Source organism: Muscardinus avellanarius, assembly GCF_963383645.1.
Source record: "Muscardinus avellanarius genome assembly, chromosome: 3".
In the NCBI taxonomy this organism is placed as follows: domain Eukaryota; kingdom Metazoa; phylum Chordata; class Mammalia; order Rodentia; family Gliridae; genus Muscardinus; species Muscardinus avellanarius.
This window is the reverse complement of record NC_137788.1, coordinates 151,349,914-151,372,055: the sequence shown is the minus strand read 5'-3', so window position 1 is coordinate 151,372,055 and position 22,142 is coordinate 151,349,914. Positions and strand designations below refer to the sequence as shown.

Genomic DNA, 22,142 nt, shown 5'->3' with positions numbered 1-22,142 from the left:
AGGCAGGAGAATTGAGAGTTCAAGGCCAGCCTTGGCAATTTAGTGAGACCTCGTTTCAGAATAAACAGGGCTGGGGATGCGCGGGTGTAGCTCAGTGGTAGAGCGCTCCTGGGTCCAGTGTCCACTACAGGGAGGGAAGGAAGGATGGGCAGACAGAGGGAGGAAGGGAAAAAATGGTTTGTTTTTTTTTCCTAAATCATTTTACATTCTCACTAGTGATATATGAGAATTCTAGTTGATACATATCCTGTGTGTGTGTGTGTGTGTGTGTGTGTGTGTGTTGTGAACTGGAGATTAAACCCAGAATCATTCTATCTCTGAGCTACCCAAGCCCTATTTTTTTTTCCCTTCGGTACTAGGGATGGAGCCTAGGGTCATTCTACCTCCGAGCTACACCCCCAGACCTATTTTTTATTCTTTATTCAGGATCTCACTGAATTGCAAGGGCCTCACTAAGTAGCTGAGACTGGCCGAAAACCGCGATCCTCCTGTCTCAGCCTCCCAAATGCTGGGATTGCAAGTGTGCGCCACCAAACCTGGCTTCTATATTATTTTTGAAACAGGGTCTTAGTAAGTTGGGGAGGGCCTCATAGAGTTGCTGAGGCTGGCCTCAACCCTGTCTCAGCTTCCCAAGTACTGGATAAATAGCGCGCATCACCATGCCCAGCTGTATATTTTCATTTTAGCATTTTTTGTGTCCATTTCAAATAGCTATGGTTTTGATTTGCATTTCCTTGATAACTAATAGTGTTTAAAAAAACATTTTTGGGTCTTCCCTGGCAGCTCATGCATCCTTTCTTATCGAGTCTGTGCTCAAATATTTGCCTATTTTAAAAAATCGCCTGGTTTGCTGCTTTTGAGAAGTGGCATTCTATACATACTCTGAATACCTTTCCTTTATTGGGTTCACGTTTTGCAACTGTTGTCCCCCAGTCTATGACTTGCTGTTCACTTTTGTAATGGGGTTCTGCTAAGCCGAAGTGTGTTTGCTCTGCATGAAGCGTGACGTATGAACGTTTATCTGGTGATTGTTCCTGTGTCCTGTCCTGTTTTCTGCAGGAAACCGGTTCCTACCACCAGTCTCGAGGGTTTCCTTCAAAAGACTGCTAGCTTTCACTTGTGCTTTTAGGAGGCAGATTCATCCCAGCTTTTAAATATTTGAATAACAACTCTCTGGTTTGTAGTGTTAAGATTCAATCTTAGCTGTACCTAGAATCATCAGAAGAGTTTTCTTTTTTTATATAAGTACACCTGGCTTTTAGCCCAGACCAGCTAAAATAGAATCTTGTGTTTGTTATTTAAGCTTCGGACCCTTCATTTTCTCTCCTCTATAAAATGGGAATGTCTATCAAATCAAATCGTTATGGGGATTAAGAAGATTAACATATCTAAGTGGCATGAAGCCTGACTCATGACAGGTAGCCAATAGTCATCATTCAGATTTATGTTCTAGTTGTTTTACACCATCCGAGGTTTACATATTTCAAAATAGTAATAGAATCTAAGAGTTGGTGCAGCTCATCCTGTTATTTAGAGCTTCTCAGGAGTTGTTGGCTATGTAACTATTTTATAACTCAGGTCTCCCTGGTTTATTTTGCCTGGCATCGTGCAGGCCCACATCCTTAGCTCACCGTAGCTCTGCCCTGCCACTCACCCGAGCAGCTGCCGGCCACCTAGGCCCTGCCCAGCCTGGCGCGGAGCCGCCACACACCTGCTTCCTATGCCTGGAGGGCCCGCTCTTTGCAAGCAGGATTTTAGGAATTATACAAACTCCAAGAACAAAAGAGCTGATACTTTTTTTGTGTGTCCCTAGAGTCAGTAGGAAAAGCAGTCGTGAAGGCTCGAGGGAGAGAGGATTTATGTCAGTCTCAGGTATACACTCAGTCTTAGCTCCCCCATATTCCTCACATACATATATAACTCTCACCCATGCCATCGCCATCTCTGTCTGCCTCTGCAGTCTCTTCTGCTTCTTTACCCTTCTTTGTTCTTAATATATCCTTATCTACAAACTATGTCTTAAGTGGGGGGGGGGCTTGAGTTATGTTTTGATCATCCATTTATAAGACTATACCTTTCTAGTTTTCTTTTAATTTATAAATGGGAAAAAAAATCCCCCAAACTGGTGTGTGTGTGTGTGTGTGTGTGTGTGTGTGTGTGTGTGTGTGTGTGTTATTGGGGCTTGAATCCCAGGGGCATTCTGAACTATACCCCCAAATCCCCTGACCCCTGACCCCACCTTTTTTTTTCTTTTTTTTTTTTTTTTTGCGGATCTGGCGATAGAACCCAGGGGCATTTGACCTCTGAGCTACACCCCCTGCCCTATTTTTTATTCTTTATTTTGAAACCGGGTCTCACTGAGTTGCAGAGGGCCTTACTAAGTAGCTGAGGCTGTCCGTGAACCGTTATCCTCCAGGTCTCAGCCTCCCGAATGCTGGGATTACAAGTGTGCGCCACCACGCCCGGCTCCCACCTTTTTTTTTCTGAAACAGCATCTTGCAGGGTTGTTGAGACTCTTACTAAATTGCAGAGGTTGGTCTTAAACCTGCAATTCGCCTGTCTCAGACTCCCAAGTGGTGGGCTTATAGGCGTATGCCACTCTGCCCAGATTAAAGCTTTCATTAGATTTAACCAGAATTAAAAACTATTCGCCTTAGTGTTTAATAGCTGGACTCAATATTCCTGAATTTTGTTCTGCTTTTCCTTAAAAAAATGGCCATAAAAATGGCCACCAGCTCATAATAAGAGTTGAATAATATAATAAAAATATCTTGATATAAGAGTATTGTACTTTGTGAACCTTCTTTTATCAGGAATGCAAAACTAATATATTTATACATATATATACATATATATCTATATCGTGAAGAATCCTTGGTTGTTTTTCCCTGAGACCAGCATTAAAAGCACACGGCAGAAATCCCCCAGCACATGCCAGGGGAAAGGTCCCATTGCAGAGGTATTGTAGACAGACCTCTTCTCTCTTAAAATGCTCGAACAGATCATCAAAGATGTTCCCATTTTGCGTTTATGTCTTCGAAAACGGTAGATGCTCGCTTCATGAGTTTCAGGTTAGTAAACTGCAAGGTCATTTTTCATGGCCGCCCTCCTGAGGGTAGATGGATGTTCAGTGTGAACAGGCACCGCGGCCACCGGCTGTGAGTCATCACACACCGGGAGAGGCCCGCTTGTAGGAGACGACACGGTAAATGGAAACTGTACCTCAGAGCTTGTGCTTCCTTTGAAGGTGTCCTTGTGATCCAGCTCATTATACCCACTCTGTCCCCTGGTATTGTTTTGAGAATCAGCTAAGAGCATTCATTTCCTGGGACGGCTGTAACAGATGACCAGGGACTGGGCGGCTGAAAGCAGCACACTTATTTTCTCACGGTTGTGGAGTCTGGAGGTCCTGAAGGCCATGCGAGACGGGCTGTTTTCCTCCGGCGGCTCTGCGGGAACCTGTCCCGGGCCTCGCTCCTGAACTCCCAGTGCGCACCAGCAGGCCTCGGGCGGCCCGGTCCCCACTTCTGTCCGTACGTGGCCCTCTCCCGCTCTCTGTCCTCTGCATCTTTAAAGGACATCACTCCTGCTAAGTCACCCTACTGCAGTTTGTATGAGCTCGTCTTAACCAGTTACGTCTGCCAAGACCCTGCTTCCTAAGAAGGTCACGTTCTGAGAACACATAGTGTAGAAGGCTACTTTCCACCCAGTGTAGTGAAAAGGCGAGGACCTTCTAGAAGTGGGTATGTATTCTAAAGTTGGTATTTATGACCATTCACAGTTCCCATCTTTTGGAGATTAGACCCATTAATAGGAACACTTTAGATGGTCACATCAGTCCCTCTTTAACTACACACACACACACACACACACACACACACACACACACACACACACAGCTAGGTGTGTGGTGCACACCCCAGTACTTGGGAGGCTGAAAGAGGAGGATGCATGCAGGTTGAAGGCCAGCCTTAGTAACAGAGCAAGATCCTCCGCAAACTCTGTTTAAAAATAAAAAATAAAAAGGGCTGGAGATAGGAGGACTCTAGATTCGATACCCAGTGCCCCCAAAAAAATATTTCAAAAAGTTGGTTATTTTATTTTAAAATAATATACTACTCCCAAATAGGGCTGGGAGTAGAATGCCCCTAGGTTCCATCCCCAATACTGCCAAAAAAAAAAGGAGTGGGTATGTAGCCAAGAGGTTAGAATGCCCCTGGGTTCCATCCCCAATACCACAGGAAAATAAAAATATTAAGACAGCGCCCACATCTATAACCTCTGGTAATCAAGCAGCTCTTCATACTTCCCTCGCTATCCATATACATTTGGGCGTCTTTCAACAAGTAGAGAATGTCAGCCTACAAGGATCAAAATTGCACACTTTATCTTGGGCTCTAGAATTGGCCAGGAGAGTATTATCACTTTATCAAAAACCCCATTGCCAGTACCGATGATTTTATCCGTGATCTGGCTTCATATGAGAAGAAGCAATAGTAGTGGTATTTGCTGATTTTAGGTGGGGTCATAAGCTATTCTGTGTTTTTATTTATCTTTCTTTCTTTCTTTCTTTTTTTTTTTTTGGTGGTACTGGGGTTCCTGGAAGTCCTTCTACCTCCGGGCTACTCGCAGACCTATTTTATATTTTGAAACAGGGTCTCTTAAGCCAGCACGACTGGCTTCGAACCTGCACGATTCTCCTGTCTCCGCCTCCCAAGCGCGGGGATTACAAGCGTGCGCCACCACGCCCGGCATTCTGTGTTTTTAAAAAGGGCACTTAAAAATAACCATGCACTTGCTCTTGAAATATTAACTTGGCCACATTATCTTTGCAACCATAAAGACTGCTTTGTTTTATTTGAAGCTTTTGAAAAATAATTAAAGTTAATATGAATTTAGAGTTTTTATATAGCAGAAACCCCGTGGCAAATGGTTTTCTTTCAGTTGATGGTATTGACCTAATAATTTTTTTCCTGTCTACAAATTTTAAAAAGCTGGGCGTGGTGGTGCACGCTTGTAATCCCCGCGCTTGGGAGGTGGAGACAGGAGGATTGCACAGGTTCGAAGCCAGCCTCACTGGCTTAAGAGACCCTGTTTCCAAAAATAAAGAAGTATAAAATAGGCCTGGGAGTGTAGCCTGGAGGTAGAAGGGCTTCCAGGAACCCCAGTACCACCAAAAAAAAAAAAAAAAAAAAAGGAAGGAAGGAAGGAAGGAGAGAAAGAAAAAAAATTGATAAACTTCTACTGTAATGCCTCTAGTAAGATGACAGAAAGAGGTAGCCTAGAACATTCCTTTACAGGAAGTCAAGGAAACTTTAATCCAAACGCAATTGTACTTAAAAAAAAAAAAATTCGTGGTGACATGTGCTTGTAATCCCAGTACTTGGGAGGCTGAGACAGGAGGATTGCAGGTTCAAAGCCAGCCTCAGCCACTTAGCAAGGCTCTCACCAACCTAGTAGGCCTTGTTTCCAAATAAGAAAGAAAATCGGGATGGGGATATCGCTTGGAGATAGAATGTCTCTGGGTTCAAGCCCTAGTACCAAACAAAAATAAAAACAAAAAATTCTGGTGACGTCAATTGTCGATCTTGCCCATCTCAACTCAGCCATGAGGCCCTTGGCTTGGTCTAGACTAAGACTATCTGCTCCGTCCGTCGGTCCCTCCAGTTTTAACTCTGCTTTTTCTCCATGACAGCCAGAGGAAGAACAGTTGGGCTGTGACATCATGGGATCCAGTTCTTCGACTGATGATACAGCTTCCCTGGATCGACATTCTTCTCACGGCAGTGATGTGTCCCTCCCTCCGATTTCAAAGTTAAACAGGTCTAGAGAGCAGCAGAGCCCCGATGGCCGGGTGGGGGCCGAGGGCCGCGAGAGCGAGAGCGAGCCGGCCGGCTCCGGGGAGATGGAGGAGGAGGAGATGGACAGCATCACCGAAGTACCCGTGAGCTGCTCCATCCTGCGGAGCTCCACGCGCTCTCTGTCCCCGTTCCGGAGGCACAGCTGGGGTCCTGGCAAGAACGCGGCCAGCGACGGCGAGATGAACCACCGGAGGTGAGGCAGCACCCCGTTCTGCATGCCTCTGTGTCTGCTTGCTTTCGAGACGTTTCTGGTTTGCTATTACTGTTGGTCTAAGATTTTAGGAAGCTCCATGTCATAACTAAGACAGGCTTTGGGATTTTTATAGAAAGACCTATGTGCAAACTCCGGCTGCACAGTGTCCATGCCGATGACCTTGGGCAAGTCATTGACCGCTCTGAGCTTGCATGTTCTCACCTGCAAGCCACTTTACCATTCAGAATGTTGGTAATAATGAAATGGGACTGGCATATAGTGAGTTTTTAATACATGTAATGTTTATTCTTATCAGATTTGTTAATGAAATCCATGAGCTAGAAAATACTTGAGGGCGCTGGGTGTGGTGACGGTGTGACTAAAAACTTTGTAGTTGGGGAAGCTGAGATAGGACTTAGTAAGACCCTGTTTCAAAATAAAAAGGACCGGGGTGTAGCTCGGAGGGAGAACCCCCACCGCGTCAATCCCAGTAACTAAAACAAACAAACAAAAAAAGTAAAAATACTGGAAGGAACAGCTTCATGTCAGTGTTCAATTAAGAAATAAACACAAAGTCTTAAGAGTCTTTACACATGTGAAAAGTGCTTCCCAAGAATTAAAGCCATCTGTCTTAGTGCAAAAAGTCTTTATAAAGTCTAGATTATCGGTGTTTAATCCTCGAGAGACTGTGGAGACTCGTGCCACACCATAAAATCCTTGGTATTTTCCCATGTGTCACGCAGTCTTGGGGATTTTTTGAAGTGTGACCCAGTCTTAGGCCTTCAGTTGGGCAGTTGAACTTGGCCTCTGACCGCAGACTGCCTACATGCATTTAAGTAGGTGGCTTTACCAGTACTGAGTGAGCGCCCGGAGCCCGCTGTGTTGACCACTGTGCTTCCTCCACCGCCGTCTTCCTCAGGAGAACCGGCTGAGAGAGAGAGGAGACTGGCAGTTGGAGTTTTAGTTTGGGCCTTTTTTTTTTTTTTTATTGAATAGTTGTCTGCGAACAATTCAGCTGGAGTTGCGCATTTTTACATGTTCCCCTACTTCCTCCTAATAACCTATAATCCGATCTCATTCATTGATTGTGCTAAAGGATACTGCGCACTCACTACCTGCCAGGTATTGTTCTAGATTCTGGAGGTAGATAATTAAGACAAAGCCCTTGCTTTCTTGGGGCTCTCAGTAATGCCCTACACTAGTGGCTAATCTTTACTCAGTATCTCGTGTGATTTTTCAATCTTCTTCCTGAGTCAGGTGATATGTCTGTAGATAAGGACATTGATTCAGGGACTTCACATCACTGGACACAAGGTGGGTAGAACCCAGGTTAGCATCCTCTTAGGCAGAGGCCCTTCTACAGTTCCATATCACACGTGCTTGCGTTCAGGAGGCTAGCCTGAAAAATTAGCAGAATCTTTATCTGCTACGTTGTTTTTATATGGATTGGAAATCCTAGGTTATAGTGTCAAAAAAGTCAATTCCTAAATACTTCTGTCCTCGATTTTTTTTTACAAGCTGCATTTTTTTTTTTTTATTCAAGGCAGTCACAAAAGTATAAAATATAAGGACGCAGAGAGTGAGCTCTGTGGCCCAAATTCTGTCCCTGAGGCAAGGACATCTTCTTGATAGGAAATCCTTGTCTTAGATGAAAACAGCACCAAGGATGGAGGTATATTTTACAAATAACCTATTTTTTTCTTGATATCCCATGGTGGATCCCTTTGTCCTGGCTTTGATTTCAGAGCTACAAGGGAGTGGGTGTCATGGAGCGCAGACGAGGAAGCCGAATCTCTGATTAGATGTGCCCGAGTTTCCATGGTTAGCTTAGGGCTAAGCTGAGTTAGAACCCTGTGCCATACACTATTTATATTTTCAACCTGCCTATATGTCGTGGAATTGCCTGTTTGAGCTTAGTGTTAAGGACTACCCAACTCCACTGTAGGGTTCCTGAAATGAGAGATAGGTGGGTTTTAAAGTCAGTAAAGTTTTGAATAGTGCGCCCTCCCATCCTTTTACAATGTAATAAACCTCCTTCGTTGCCTCCTTAGAGCAAGGAAGGAGCGCAGTCGCCCTCCGCAGAGTCGCCGGGCCTTCAGCGCTGCCGTCTTTCTCACCCCAGCCTCGGGTTCTCTTGCGCCCGTGCGGTGTGTCTCCCCAGCGTGGCGTCTGTCCATTTCATGCATACGTGTCCGTTTGTTTTACTGCATCACTGACTGTCCCGCCATTCATTTTCAGTTCAATGCGAGTTCTTGGGGATGTTGTCAGGAGGCCTCCCATTCATAGGAGAAGGTACAGAGTTCACTAACTTGACGGACTAACTCACCGCGTCACCTCTGAGCCTGCACTAACAAGCCTTTCCTTCTGCTTAATCCAGGATGGAACTTTCTGTGTGTCGTGCTGAGAATCACACCCAGGGCCTTGTGCATGCTAGGCACGCGCTGCATCCCCAGCTGCCTGGACAGTCTGTTTTTAAATAGTGTCATTCCTAATTTAGACAAATAAAATTTAGGTTCTAATTATTTACTGTGTCCATTCCATAGGAAGTAATTTTTTTGTCTTGTACTTACTGGTTCAGATGATTCTGATAATAGGGTCTCACCCCACTGTTCTTAGGACAATTCAAAGATGCAAAGAATTTTGCATGCTGTGTCTATCTAGTAGACCCTAGGGAATACATTTCTTTTTCTCTCTCTCTCTCTCTCTCTCTCTCTCTCTCTCTCTCTCTCTCTCTCCTCTCTCTCTCGCTCTCTCTCGCTCTCTTTCTCTCTGTCTCTTCCTTCCTCTCCCCTTCTCCCTCCCTCCCTCCCTCCCCTTCTCTTTCTCTCTCTCTTTCCTCTCTCCCTCCCTCCAGAAAAGAACCAGAAATATGTGTGTGCTCTCACACAAGTCCTAAAATATTTTCAATACATTTTTTAATAATATGATGGCAGACTTAATTCCTAGGCCACTTGGCAGTTTCCATTTCATTGCTGACGTAGTCATTTCAGAAAGCAATTAAGAGCTGGGCATGTAAATGCTGGCACAGGATTGTAATCCCAGCATTTGGGAGGCTGAGACAGGAGGATCGCGATTCACAGACAGCCTCAGCTACTGCTTAGTGAGGCCCTTTGCAACTCAGTGAGACCCAGTTTCAAAATAAGGAATAAAAAGGGGGGGGGGCTGAGGGTGTAGCTCGGAGGTAGAATGACCCTAGGCTCTATCCCCAGTACCACAAAAGGAAAACAAAACGCAATTAAGAGTCATTAACTGATCTCTTAGACTTCTAATTCCTTATTACTTGTCAGGTAAAAATTTTGAAGCTAAATATAAATGATTTATAAGCCAAGAAGCTAGTTCTACTTACAGGTGCTGATTTGCTTCAAACTTCTCCAAATGCTAACATTTATTTTACTTGCCTTGTTCGGGAGTCCTTGGCGGCCCTTTCTTCCATTGTTTGGAAAAACATGGGGTTTCTCCAAAACATATGGTTAAATTACTGTCAGCTTCTCAGATTAAGAGACATTTGGAAGGAGGTGTTTTTATCTGTTAGGCTTCTTAGCAGGCAAGTTATCTTCCTACTTCATCTTTCTGAAGTGGACGCTTCCTTTCAAAGGTCTAGATCCAAAGTCTAGATTTTAGAGGAAAAGTCAAGCTTAAATTCAGACATTCTCATGAACGTCAGATGATGATGGCTTCATTAACTTGGTCTCCAGGAGAACAAGTTGTTCCAGGCCTTTTTCAGTAGACAGTGTCTTAAAACCTTGGGAAATGTATTTTGGGGCTCTCTATTAAAAGCTCTTCAATGTAAACTTACTAAAAACATGCACTTGATAAGAAGGTGCAGGATGGCAAGTTGCTGAACGTTGCCCATGTCAGCACACAGATAGAAAGGACCCGGTTATTCTTCTACCCAGACTAAAACTGATTTTTTCTTTTACCCAGACTTATTCTTTTACCCAGACTGAAACTTATTTTTGTAGAAAAATATTGTGTAATTTAAAAGTTTGTAAGATTGAAACATATCCATGAGTATGAGGGTGGGAGGGTTGGAAGAGTCTAGAACTTCCTAAATTTCCAAGGCCAAGAAGAACCATTGCGTATCACCTCCACTCAATGGGAAATGGAGGCAATTTGGACGCGCTCACTCATACTCTTATTTATTAACGGGCTTTTTCTGCCGCAGCGAAGGGCAGCATTATCATCCGTCTGCCACTTACTGGATTCTTAGGAAAACTGTCTTTTTGTCTCCTTGCGGCTCTTCATCTTAAATTCTCCCCAGTCTTCCACGCCATTATCGTATTTTGGGAATCAAGGAGATGGGTGAAATTTATCAACAGTGTGGAAACTGAGAAAATTAAGTTGATAAATGGTAGAGGGATGGACTTCTGGGTCTGATGCATGCTTATAGAGGATAATCCTGTTTTTCTTCAAGTCAGTTATAAGTCAGTCTCATCATACCAGACAGACGTATATCTCCGCTATGTATTTCTGCGCTTTGCTTTTGCATTTGTGAGCTTGATGCATTTCATTTAATTTGATTTAAAATGTCTTATGCCACTTGAATTATTTTTTAAAGCTATTTTAAAGATTCCCTTTTAGAAGAGCCATAGGGGAAGCTGCTGGACCCTCCCACCATTTTCCCTGTTTTCTTTCCTCTGCCCCAAACCCTCCTTTGTTATTCAAATACCCACTTGGCCACCAAGCAGTTATTAGATGTATTTGAGAAAGGTGCTGACGGCTTCCGCAGGCCTTTGCGTCTGCAGGGTGCGGTGGGGAGCTGAGTGCTTTTACTGTTGTCCAGCAGCTCTGTCTTTATACGTTTTAAAAAACAAATCCATATCACGTAGGATGTTAAGGCCCAAATAGCAGCAATGCATGTTAAACATAGGTTTCGTTAGGCAAGCATCCTGCCCCTGTTATAGCCACATGTGGTGGCTCATACCTGTAATCCCAGTATTTGGGTGGCTGAAACAGGAGGTTTGCAATTTCGAGGACAGCCTCAGCAACTTAGCAAGACCTTGTTTCAAAATAAAACTTGAAATTGCGCTGAGGGTATAGCTCAGATGTAGAATGTCCTTGGGTTCAATCCCAGTACCCAAAACAAAAAACAAAACAAAATCCTGACCTGTTGATACAGTTCCCTTTATAGAACAACTGATCATTTAAATGGCTTATTTTTTTTTTAGCTGGTTATATTTATTTAGCCTTCCCAGCTAAACATGTACTGTCCCAGCTGTACTATGATAAGCAAAGGAAGTGGATGATGAAATACTTTTTTTTAATCTTATGGGAAAAATGGATATAAACTTAAAATGTAAAAGACACATTTCCAAATCAGTACCATAGACTTCTAAGGAAAAAAAAAAAAAAACTCCTTCCTTATGGTTGAGAATGGGAGAAAATATGGCCATCATTTATGTATATACTTGTAGCAGGATGGCCTAATGAGTAGCTTCTAAGGATGCAAAGCTCTTGCATATCACGCAAGGCGTAGGAATTGTCTGGTTTGATTGCATCCTTAATGGAAACATGTGGAGGAAGGAAAAAACACCAACTGATGATTCAGCGAGCACCCCCGCACAATTTGCCACTCTCCTCTCGGTGTGGGATGAGACGCTGCGGTAGATGTGGGAGCCGCACGGTAGGTAGAGGGGCTTTCCCAATAGTGCAGACGAAACATCTCTCCCAGCATGCGCAGAGCGGAGGCCGTGAGTGAGGTGGGCTATGTGGGGGTTTCAGATTGGACTGGTTAACCGATAAAAGAGTCCATACGGTCTTTTCCAAAACATTGTTTCGACTGTCATTGCTATAACAGTGCTAAGATTTCATGCTTCTAATTCTAGCCTTTCTAAATTCTCAATGTTACATTCCTAAAAATTTTGATGATTAAACCATTCCATCGGTCTCTAATGACGCCCTTTCCTTTGAAACCTAATAACCCCATACTTGTTTCTCCTTGTCTCCCTCCGTTTCTGTTTCTGCCTTTGGTGTCATCCCCAGTATGAGCTGGTGTCCCTCTGGTGTGCAGTACTCTGCTGCCCTGAGCGCTGACTTTAATTACAGAAGGTATGGTATCATTGCGTGTCCAGCCACCGAGCGGGGAACCGCAAAACACGGCATCTGGCTTTGGCTTGGAGCTGGCTTCTGTGTGGCTGGAATGCATATGGGCAGCCTGCTATGTGTGTGAACACAGCGTTCCCCGTCTCCACTGTGGGCTTCGCTAACCCAGCTGAAGGGCAGCGTCCTGGGGCCCCGTGGCATACCCTGGTGTATCGCTTTTGTCTCGAGGGGCTGTGGACTTGGTGTTTGCTGCTCAGACTTGTCTCTGTATTTAGTAGACCTGGTCCCTCTTCGTTTGGGTCTGTCCAAATCCCCAGATCCCTGAGGAAAACAATTAGCCAAGGCAGATAATACGATGCACTGATTGCTGTTATGCCTCCCAGGCCACTTTAGATTTCAATTTCAGGGACCCTTGTTTCGTATTTTTCTTTCAGCTAGGCAGCCGGATTTAATTAGCAACACATTTTCAGTATTCAGTTTTGCAGTAAACATAGAGTTTTGTTTTCTCGAGCTTTTAAACTCATTTATAATACAAAACGAAATTCCCTCTTCACTTAGCCCCCATCTCGTCCCCAGTATTGGAAATGCATTTTGCAGGCACAATTGCTCGTAATTAGCATGATTCCTATTGTTGAAACACGAGAAACAAACCTATTGTTTAATATACGCAGCAGAAAACATAAGAAATGAGACATATGGCTTTAGTTCGCAACAAGCAATTTATGAAGCCCCTCCACCCAAAAATCAAATAGAAGCCCCATGGGCTGTCATGTAGGAACATAATTATAGAAATTAACTCTTAAGTTTTCCCAGGGCGGGGGTAACGAAATAGCTTTTGTGTAGTTCCAGATACTCTGCCATCTGGTCGTTCAGTGAGGACCTGGGCAGCTACAACTCTCTTGAGATCTTGCTAATTTTGAAGAAGTTTCCATTGTAGTCACAATAGATGTGAATTATTCCACTTAGCAGACCCAGGAGAACAGATAACTAACCTCTCACTGTAGCCTCCCGCCTAAAGAAAATGCTTTTTACTCTGCAAACCACAAAAATCGTTATCCCAGGAATCACATTTAAAATCCCAACTCATTTGCTTTTTTTCTTTTACCCACATCAAGACAAAAAAAAAAAAAAAAAAAAAAATGGAAACTCCTAGACTTAGTAGCTTTTCAGCATTTGTCTCTTAAAGTGTTGTCTCTCTCTGCAACTAACAGTTCTCAGGAAGCCTGGGTGTCGCTCCTGTCCGGCCAGGTGTGCTCGGATCGTGATGCTCTGAGTAACAGTAAAGTTCTCCGGGAGGAAGCTTACCTGTCAAGTTGGAAAGGCCAGCCAGCGGGAATACACTTGAGCTTAGAGTTGAAGGGGTCTTTTTAGTGGACACATGGACACGGCGTCTACTGTACCTTCTAGAAGTTACCTACGCTCATACCTTCTCTGCGAATTTTGACATTGGCAGAGTTAGATTCTAACAACGATTGATTATATCAGGTGAATGAAACACACACACACACACACACACACACACACACACACACAAGATAGTAATTACAGGAAATATGGTCTGTCTATATGACATTTTCAAACATGTCTGAGAAAATGATCTTAGCTGGTTCAACATTTAGTTAAGTTGAATGAAGTAAGAATATAAACATGTGGTATTCTCTCTCGGCAAACCAAGACCTCTGGGGGAAGGCAGGACACTCATCTGTGCCCGAGGGCCTTCTCGACAGCTGTGCTAGGTGACATAGGAATAAGACTTGGACTAGGGAGATACAGATATAACAGGATTTTATGTCCTCTTGTTATTATGAGACTCTAGGTGGATTGGCTCTGTGTTCTGTGTTCAGTTTCAGTCTGGAAGGCTTGACGGGAGAGCCTGGCGTCGGAAACAAGCCGTCCTCATCTCTCCAAGCAAACTCCGCAGATGGCAAAGAGCTCAGACGCCCTTTCAGTGGAGAGGAACGCGGGGACTCTTTGATGTCGCTGTCAGAAGAGGATCTGGAGTCAGACCAGAGAGAACATAGGCTGTTTGATCAGCAGGTGAGGCTGAAATTGGCATATGTTGCTAATCGAGAGAAAAAGTTAATTCATTCCCAAAATATGCACTCACAGTAAGAACAGGGTGAGAACATAGACGATCAGACCTCTCTTAGTATAAGGCTAGTAGCTATGATTCTTTTCCTGTTAAATAATATGCTCGATCCAACACTAAAGCTATTTTTAGCACTTAAAATATTAATTAAATACCATTAATCTGCATAGATGAAAATATTCCATCAAAGCAAAGTTTTTAAAATTGGGGAGGTATTCAGGATATTGAAATTTTCTATTTTTTTTTTAATCTGTGGCCTTCTTTGTTGTAGTTAAATGAGTTTTGAAATATACTACGTGTCATTATTTAGCTTCTTAATTCTCAAACACATGCCCCAGGTTTGTTCTTCCTAGAAGTATACTTTGTCTTGCGATGCTATCCAGGGAATGACCGCGTGTTCCTTCTGCTTTCTGTCCACATCAGCATTCCTGAGCGAACATCTGCACCCCTGCCTTTTGCTTCCTACCTCATCTTCTGTAAATTTCCCCTGCTGCCTTTTTCTTAAAACTCCTGCCTTAACCGGGCGTGGTGGCACACGCTTTTAATCCCAGTACCTGGGAGGCTGAGAAAGGAGGATCGCCTCTTCGAGGACAGCCTTAGCAAGTAGTGAGACGCTCAGCAACCTAGTGAGACTCTGATTCAAAATAAAGAGAAAATGGGCTGACAGTGTAACTCAGAGGTAGGAATGCCTCTGGGTTCAGTGTCCAGTGCCACAAAAAAGAAATAAAACACTCCTAGCTTGACTGGACTCCTGTCCTGTCAAGTTGTGGGCTGCCTTGTTGACCACAATCAGGGGACTCGTCTCCTCAGGCCCCTCGTTGTCCTCTATCACCTTTGGCAATATCTGGGGGAGTTTGGGGGCTTCTCTGGGGGGGTGTTTTTGGTGAATTGTAATCATCCATCATGATGAGCTCAGAGCGATCGCGGTGGGCACACCGCACTAGGCACGCCCTCGTCTGCGCAGATTTTGAGTTGAGAATTTGAATTCTACGCTTTTGTAATATTCTTACCTTGTCTTCATTCCTTCTTCCTTCTCAGAGGCCAGGGGACTTTGGGGGTAATTTTTGAAAGGATTTAGAGGTAACGCTTAATTCCTCCAATTGAAATATTTCTTTTTTTTTTTTTTTTTTTTTTTTTTTGCGGGTCTGGGGATGGAACCCAGGGGCATTCGACCTCCGAGCTACACCCCCTGCCCTTTTTTTTTTATTATTATTCTTTATTATGAAACCGGGTCTCACTGAGTTGCAGAGGGCCTCACTAATTAGCTGAGGCTGGCCCAAATGCTGGGATTACAATCGTGTGCCACCACGCCCGGCCCAATTGAAATATTTCTAATTAAACACAAAAAAGTGAAACGCTTTTTTTTTTTTTTTTTTTTTTTTTTTTCTTTGTACTAGGGATGGAACCCAGGGGCTTTCTACCTCCGCGCTATACCCTCAGCCCTATTTTATACTTTCTTTGGAAACAGGGTCTCACTAAGTTGCTGAGAGCTTCACTAAGTAGCTGAGGCTGGCTTCGAACCTGTGTGATCCTCCTGTCTCAGCCTCCCAAGCGCTGGGATTACAATCCCTGTGCCAAAACGCCCGGCTAATGAAACATTTTAATTAAACAAGAAATTTAATAACCTGCACGTTGACTTAATGATCGCATCTTTCCGTGAAGAAAATTAGTTCTTTATTACATCCTACCACGTCACAGCGGCATAACCAAATAGAAATTTGGCACTGAAAGATTCTCTTAGTAACAAGCGTATCATTTATACTTACTTAAGGCCTGATGAATAAATAAAGAGAATTTAGGCTTAATGCAAATCAAATCAGTGGCCTAAAAACTTTTGCTGCTTTTAAAATTTTTTCTGCTTTGCCTCCTACATTAGAAAATGTTAGCCAGGGGTGGTGGCGCACGCTTGTAATCCCCGCGCTCGGGAGGCGGAGACAGGAGGATCCCGGAGGTTCGTAGTCAGTTTCTCTGGCATAAGAGGCCCTGTTTCCATAAATAAAAAATATAAAATAGGTCTGAGAGTGTAGCCCGGAGGTAGAAGGGCTTCCAGGAACCCCAGTACCACCAAAAAAGAGAGAGAGAAAATGTTAGAAAAAAAGAAGAGCCTAGAAAATATGCTTATTGCAACAAGTGATTTAGATTTACTCAGCTTAATGGTGACAGATGAAGGGAATAAGAACTAGGACAGGTCTTTGGCGGCTACCAAGTGCAGCTTGCATAAGTATCTTTGTTTTGCGCGTGTCTGTGCGTAGATGCGCTGGGGATCGAACCCAGGGCCTCACTCACGCCAGGCAAGTGCTCTTCCACTGAGCCACACCGCAGCCACCAAGTGCAGCTTTTATAAGGGTGAATAAACCCATGCAAAAGAAAGTGCATTTCAAGCGTATAGAATCCTTGGGAAATGATTTTCAAGACCAGGTAAAATGAACAGAATCAAAGACTTGGTGCCACTGCGTCCATTTGAGTTCACATGAAGCCCTTCAGTGTAAAACTCCAAGCCCATAGAAGTGACTTGCGTAACGGTGCCTGTTAGCTGAACAGTGACAGGCAGAATTCGAAACTTAGAATTCCTGGCTATTGGTCTCACTTCTTTCCATATATATTATACACGTATATATTTTTTCAGGTACTAAGGATGGAACCCAGGGACATTCTACCTCCAAGCTACACCCCCAGCCCTATTTTTTATTATTTATTTTGACAGGGTCTCACTGAGTTGCAAAGGGCCTCACCTGAGGCTGTGAACCTCAATCCTCCCATCTCAGCCTCCCAGATGCTGGGATTACAAGCCCTGCGCCACCGCGCCTGGCTTTTCTATATCTTTACGTAGACCGGTTTTAATGAGGAAATGAAGGGGGTTTTGTTTTGTTTTGTTTGGGCACTGGAGGTTGAGCCCAGCAGCATTCTACCTCCGAGCTACACCCACAGCCCTTTTTTACTTTTTTACTTTTTGCTGGTCTGGGAATGGAATCCAGGGGCATTTGACCTCTGAGCTATATCCCCTGCCCTATTTTTTTATTCTTTATTTTGAAACAGGGTTTCACTAAGTTGCAGAGGGCCTCACTAAGTAGCTGAGGCTGTCTGCGAACCACAATCCTCGGGTCTCAGCCTCCTGAATGCTGGGCTTACTACATTTTGTTTTGAAACAGGGTCTTGCTACATTGCTGACCTCAAACCTATGATCATCCTATCTCAGTCTCCTTAGTAATAGGCTTATAGGCATGTATCACCACACCCAGCTGGGATTTTCTTCTCTATGGCCTCTTATTTTAGGGGGGAGTACTGAGGATTGAGCAGTGCCCCTGAGCTACACCCCCAGCCTGATTTTTTTTTTTTTTTTTTTTTTGGTGGTGGTATTGGGGGTGGGACCCAGGGCCTTTTCTACTAGGCTATATACTCCCAGACCTATTTTATATTTTATTTGGAAACAGGGTCTCACTAAGTTGCCTAGAGCCTCACTAAGTAGCTGAGGCTGGCTTCGAATCTATGTGATCCTCCTGTCTCAGCCTCCCAAGCGCGGAGATTACAAGCGTGCGCCACCACGCCCAGCTTGTTTTTTATTTTGAGACAGGGCCTAAGCTGCAGAAGGTCTCAGGAGGTTGCTGGCAAGCCTGCGATCCTCCTGTCTCAGCCTTTCAAGTACTGGTATCATAAGTGTGTGTGTTACCACACCCAGCTGAGATTTTCTTAATATTGTTAATGTGGTCCCTTTTGTGAGATTGATATCTCCAGGAATTTGACAGGTGACCCTGTCTTTAAATAAGTGATGTTAATTACCACTGATGTCTTTCTGCAGTGGATTTTCTGATTTAGTCTTCAGATAAAATCAGTATTTCTAGATAAATGTCAACCCTTCAGTGCTTTGCTGCACCTGGCCTTCCTGGAACTCTCTGCTCAGCCCTATTTTGTCGTCTTGTGTGCAACCTCAGCACGGGGATTCGAGCTGCTTGTATCTCTCCGATCTGTACAAGTTGCCTGCAGCCAACTTCCTGTTGAAAGTCTGTGCCTTTCCCTGAGGTCAATTTTTAGACCTCACAGTGTATTTGAAACATAGCAACTGTTTGCCTCGGGTTCCATGGTTACAAGTGGAACAAGCTCTAAATAATCAGAAGTCTGCCCCGGTTGAGTTGACTTCATTGCTAGTAATGGATTTTCATCGCTTCCCTGTCAACATTTGTGAGTCACAAGGAGAGAGATTTCAGCCCACTAAGAAGTGAAGGGATTGGTGATAATTAACCCTGGTTATTAACATCGGTTAGCAGTATGAGGGCTCTCAAAAGACCCGGGGAGAGAACTTCTCCCTTATCGCCAGGACTCCGATGCTGGCTTTCAGGGATGTTTAGCAGGAACATCTATAGTTGGCTGAATTACGTCACCTTGAAGCTGCTGGGAATTTCCTGGGGGAGTTAAGTCACCAGATTTCAGTGGCCCTCGTGTTCATGTAGAACCAGTCTAATCTTAGAAGAGGAAATGAAAGAGATTTAGGCTTCTTTCCAGATGTGCTGCTGTTCTGCTTGTGATCATGAAACACTTTATTTACTTCTGTTTCTGTTTCCCACTCTTGAGAATCAGAGTAATACCAGTCTCCTACCATATCTCTGTAGGGGGCTATATAGGTTTTCAAAGCACAAGTACTATACGCAGTGTGGCATTTTTGGTGCAGTTAATTTAATCGCGTTATGGATTCCACAGATATTCAGCCCTTGCTAAGCTTGAGACATTGTTAGTGGTTATCAAAGGTCTTAAACCACTGTAAAGGATGAATACTCTAGTAATCTCTGATCATAGAAAACCATCTATGGCTCAAAAACTTGAATACCTGCTTAGGAGTTGAGCAGTTATTAAGTGGCAGAGCCATTCTGGAATTAAGTCTGGAAATAAATTCGGTGGTGATCCAGGAGTACTAAAACTGCGTGTACTTAAAACCTGTTTCTTACTTTTTTACTTCATAGACACGTCACAGAGCTAAGCAACAGGGATTTAATTACTGTACGTCTTCCATTTCTTCTCCGTTGACAAAATCCATCTCATTAATGACGATCAGCCATCCTGGATTGGACAGTGAGTATGCTACCTCTTAAAACATTAGTTATATCTGAGCTACATTTTAAAGATACTTACACTGGTGCATTATAGTTATATATCATCATGAGGTTTAATGTGATAGAAACATTCATACACACAGCACTTGGGACACACACGCACGCACACACGCACACGCACTCCCCACCCCATACACATTAGTGAGATGGATTGTGATAATGGCATGGACATCTATGTGGTACGTGGTCATCTATGGACAGAGCATCATTTGAACTGTTTCCTTCATCAAGCCTCCTGTCCCCCTGGCCACCCCCACCACCCAGTTCCTTCTGGCTTCAATCCTCTTTCCTCGGAAATCTCTTTTGATTCCTATTTTTTTCTCTGCCTTCCATTTATGAGATAAAACATGGCCTTTGACTTCGTAAAACCGACTGAGCTCACCAAACACAATATTCTCTAGTTCCTTGCATTTTCCTGCGAGATGTCATAATGTTGTTGGTTACGGCCACATGAAACTCCACTGTATGTATGTACAACATTGTCTTTATCTGTTCATCTGTTCATGGCCACTTGGGCTGGTTCCGTAATTTGGCTGATGTGATTTGTGCCGCTCTGAGCATGGATTTGCATGTATCACTATGGTAGCTTTAGTTTTTTGTAAAGACACCAAGGAGTTTAGTCACTTTTCCTATCATTTTTCTTACACTAAGGCTCTATAACTTTAACTCTCAAACTTTGCTGGCTTCTTCCTCCGAATAAATGGTTTATACTTCAAAAAGAAAACAGAGTTTAACTTTGGGAATCTTCCTTCTTTTGCTCCCTAAAAATCTCCTTAGTACATTATATTCTTGGATGTAAATCCAATGCACAGTTTTTTAAACTTTTTGATTCGAAATATTTCAGACTCAAAAAAATAGTTCAGTTGCTTGTCAGTGAGGAAAAAAAATGTTGGAAGAACAGTGCAGAGTTCCCACGTATTCTTCACCTGGATCCCCAAATGTTGTGATAATACTTTTTTTCTCCATGCTTTCTTACTCTCTTTCTCAGTCCCCTTAAAGTTTTTTTTAAAGCACATGATAGAATAAGTTACAGACATAATGTTCCGTTACCTTTAATTTACTGTATATTCCCTAAAAACAAAAATAACTCTTTTACGACCACAGTACCGTTACCCAAATCAGGAAGCTTGATCTTGATAAAATGCTCTTATGCTGTATACAGACCTTATTCACATTTAAAGTTTTCTTATCTCTTTCTGGGTCCAGGACCTAATTCAGGAATATACATTGAGTTAAGTGGTAATGCCTCTTTAGTCTACTTTACTATCAAAATTGTGTGTATGTGTACTTTTGTTGGTGCGAGTAATCATACATGATGGTGAGGTTCAACATGATAAACACATGCACATAGCACTTGGTATGGTTCCCTTCATGGAAATATCGTATATTTCCATAAATATTCTGCGCTATTCATGGTAAGTTGATCTTACCTTTCATGAGCTCTTCAATGGAGAAACTTGGCAAAGTAACTGGCCTGAGCACTTGACAAATGTCGAACTTAGCCAGGCGTGGTGAGGCACGCTTTTAATCCCAGACTTGTGAGGCTGAGACAGGAGGATCACAGGTTCGCAGCCAGCCTCGACAACTTAGTGAGGCCCTCCAGAATTTAGTGAGGCCCTGTTTCAAAATAAGAAGGCCAACATGTTTAGGGGGTATAGTTCAGCGGTAGCGTGGCCCTGGGTTCAGTGCTCATTTACCACCAAGGAAAAACACAAAAATATCAAGCTCATGAAAGGCAAAGGCTGAGGTTCATTTTTAGTTAGGCAGATGAAAAGAGGAGTACATCTAAAATGACTGCCAGAACTGTGCAGAGTCGCATCAGCTGGCTACAAAAGGAGATGTAGGGATGTTGTGGCGTCCACAAACACAGGGCCCGCGTAAGGAGAAGCACTCAGAAACGTATTGGAATTGAATAAATGTGTCACAGAAAAGCAAAAGCTTAAGAAATCCCATTTTAAAAACTTTTTTTTAATGAGTACTGAAAGCGTGAGCTATTGATATAACTTTAAATCAAGCAGGGTGATGCGGTAGGCTCTTTGCTGGGAGACCAGCTGTTTTGGAGGCTGAAGCAGAGAGAATAAACATAAGCCGCTGGTGTCTGTTTCTCGGTGTCTCCGGTTTATAACTCAATTTGAAACAGTCAGAGACAGTAGCTTCCCTGTGTTAATAGGATGTTTTGGCCTGCTTCATGGCTTATTGGAGGCCTAATCTTTTTAATTTTTGCAGTGGAATTATGGCATAATGGATGATCCCATAGAATTTGTCCTCGTTTTCATGTGATTAAGTTTCAAGCACGCTATGTGCCTAATGGTATAATCTCGGAGAGACAGATAGGACCTCCCAGAATTGTGGCAGAATTAGCGCTTCCTGTTTTGTTTTGTTGTTGAGAATTAGCTTTAGGATGGAGGTTCTAAATGGTGGTACAGAATGAGAATTATAAATACAGAGTAGATAAGAATTAGCGCTTCCTGTTTTGTTGTTGAGAGTTAGCTTTAGGATGGAGGTTCTAAATGGTGGTACAGAATGAGAATTATAGAGTCGATTTGGATGAATCAGGGTGGCGGAGCTCAATAGTCCGAGAAAGACAGAAAAGCACTTCTAAAGACATCCATGACCAGCACGTGTCGTGGCACCATGGAGATCCTGTTCATTGCAACACATATCCAACGCCAGTAGAACGTATCCACAGAGAGAGATCCTTTTCCTATGTTATATCATGTACGCTCTTGTCTTACGGATGAAACACTTCATTATTTTTCCTCCAAAAGCATGATGGTTTTTAACTATTTTCAGTTGCTCTCCAAACACTAAATAGTGTGGCTAGCTCCCAGAAAACACTGTCCTGGAGGTTCTGA

The 22,142-nt window shown here is 43.4% G+C and overlaps 1 protein-coding gene across 1 annotated transcript in view; it reads left to right on the top strand.

The window, feature by feature from the left end:
* AKAP13 (A-kinase anchoring protein 13) overlaps positions 1-22,142 on the top strand; it is a gene marked incomplete at both ends in the record, with an annotated part of 114,402 nt that overhangs the window by 31,282 nt on the left and 60,978 nt on the right. The window contains 3 exons of the mRNA XM_080692887.1: positions 5,696-6,054; positions 13,941-14,133; positions 19,138-19,246. Coding sequence (XP_080549013.1) covers positions 5,696-6,054; positions 13,941-14,133; positions 19,138-19,246 — 661 coding nt within the window. The remainder of the gene's footprint in view (positions 1-5,695; positions 6,055-13,940; positions 14,134-19,137; positions 19,247-22,142) is intronic.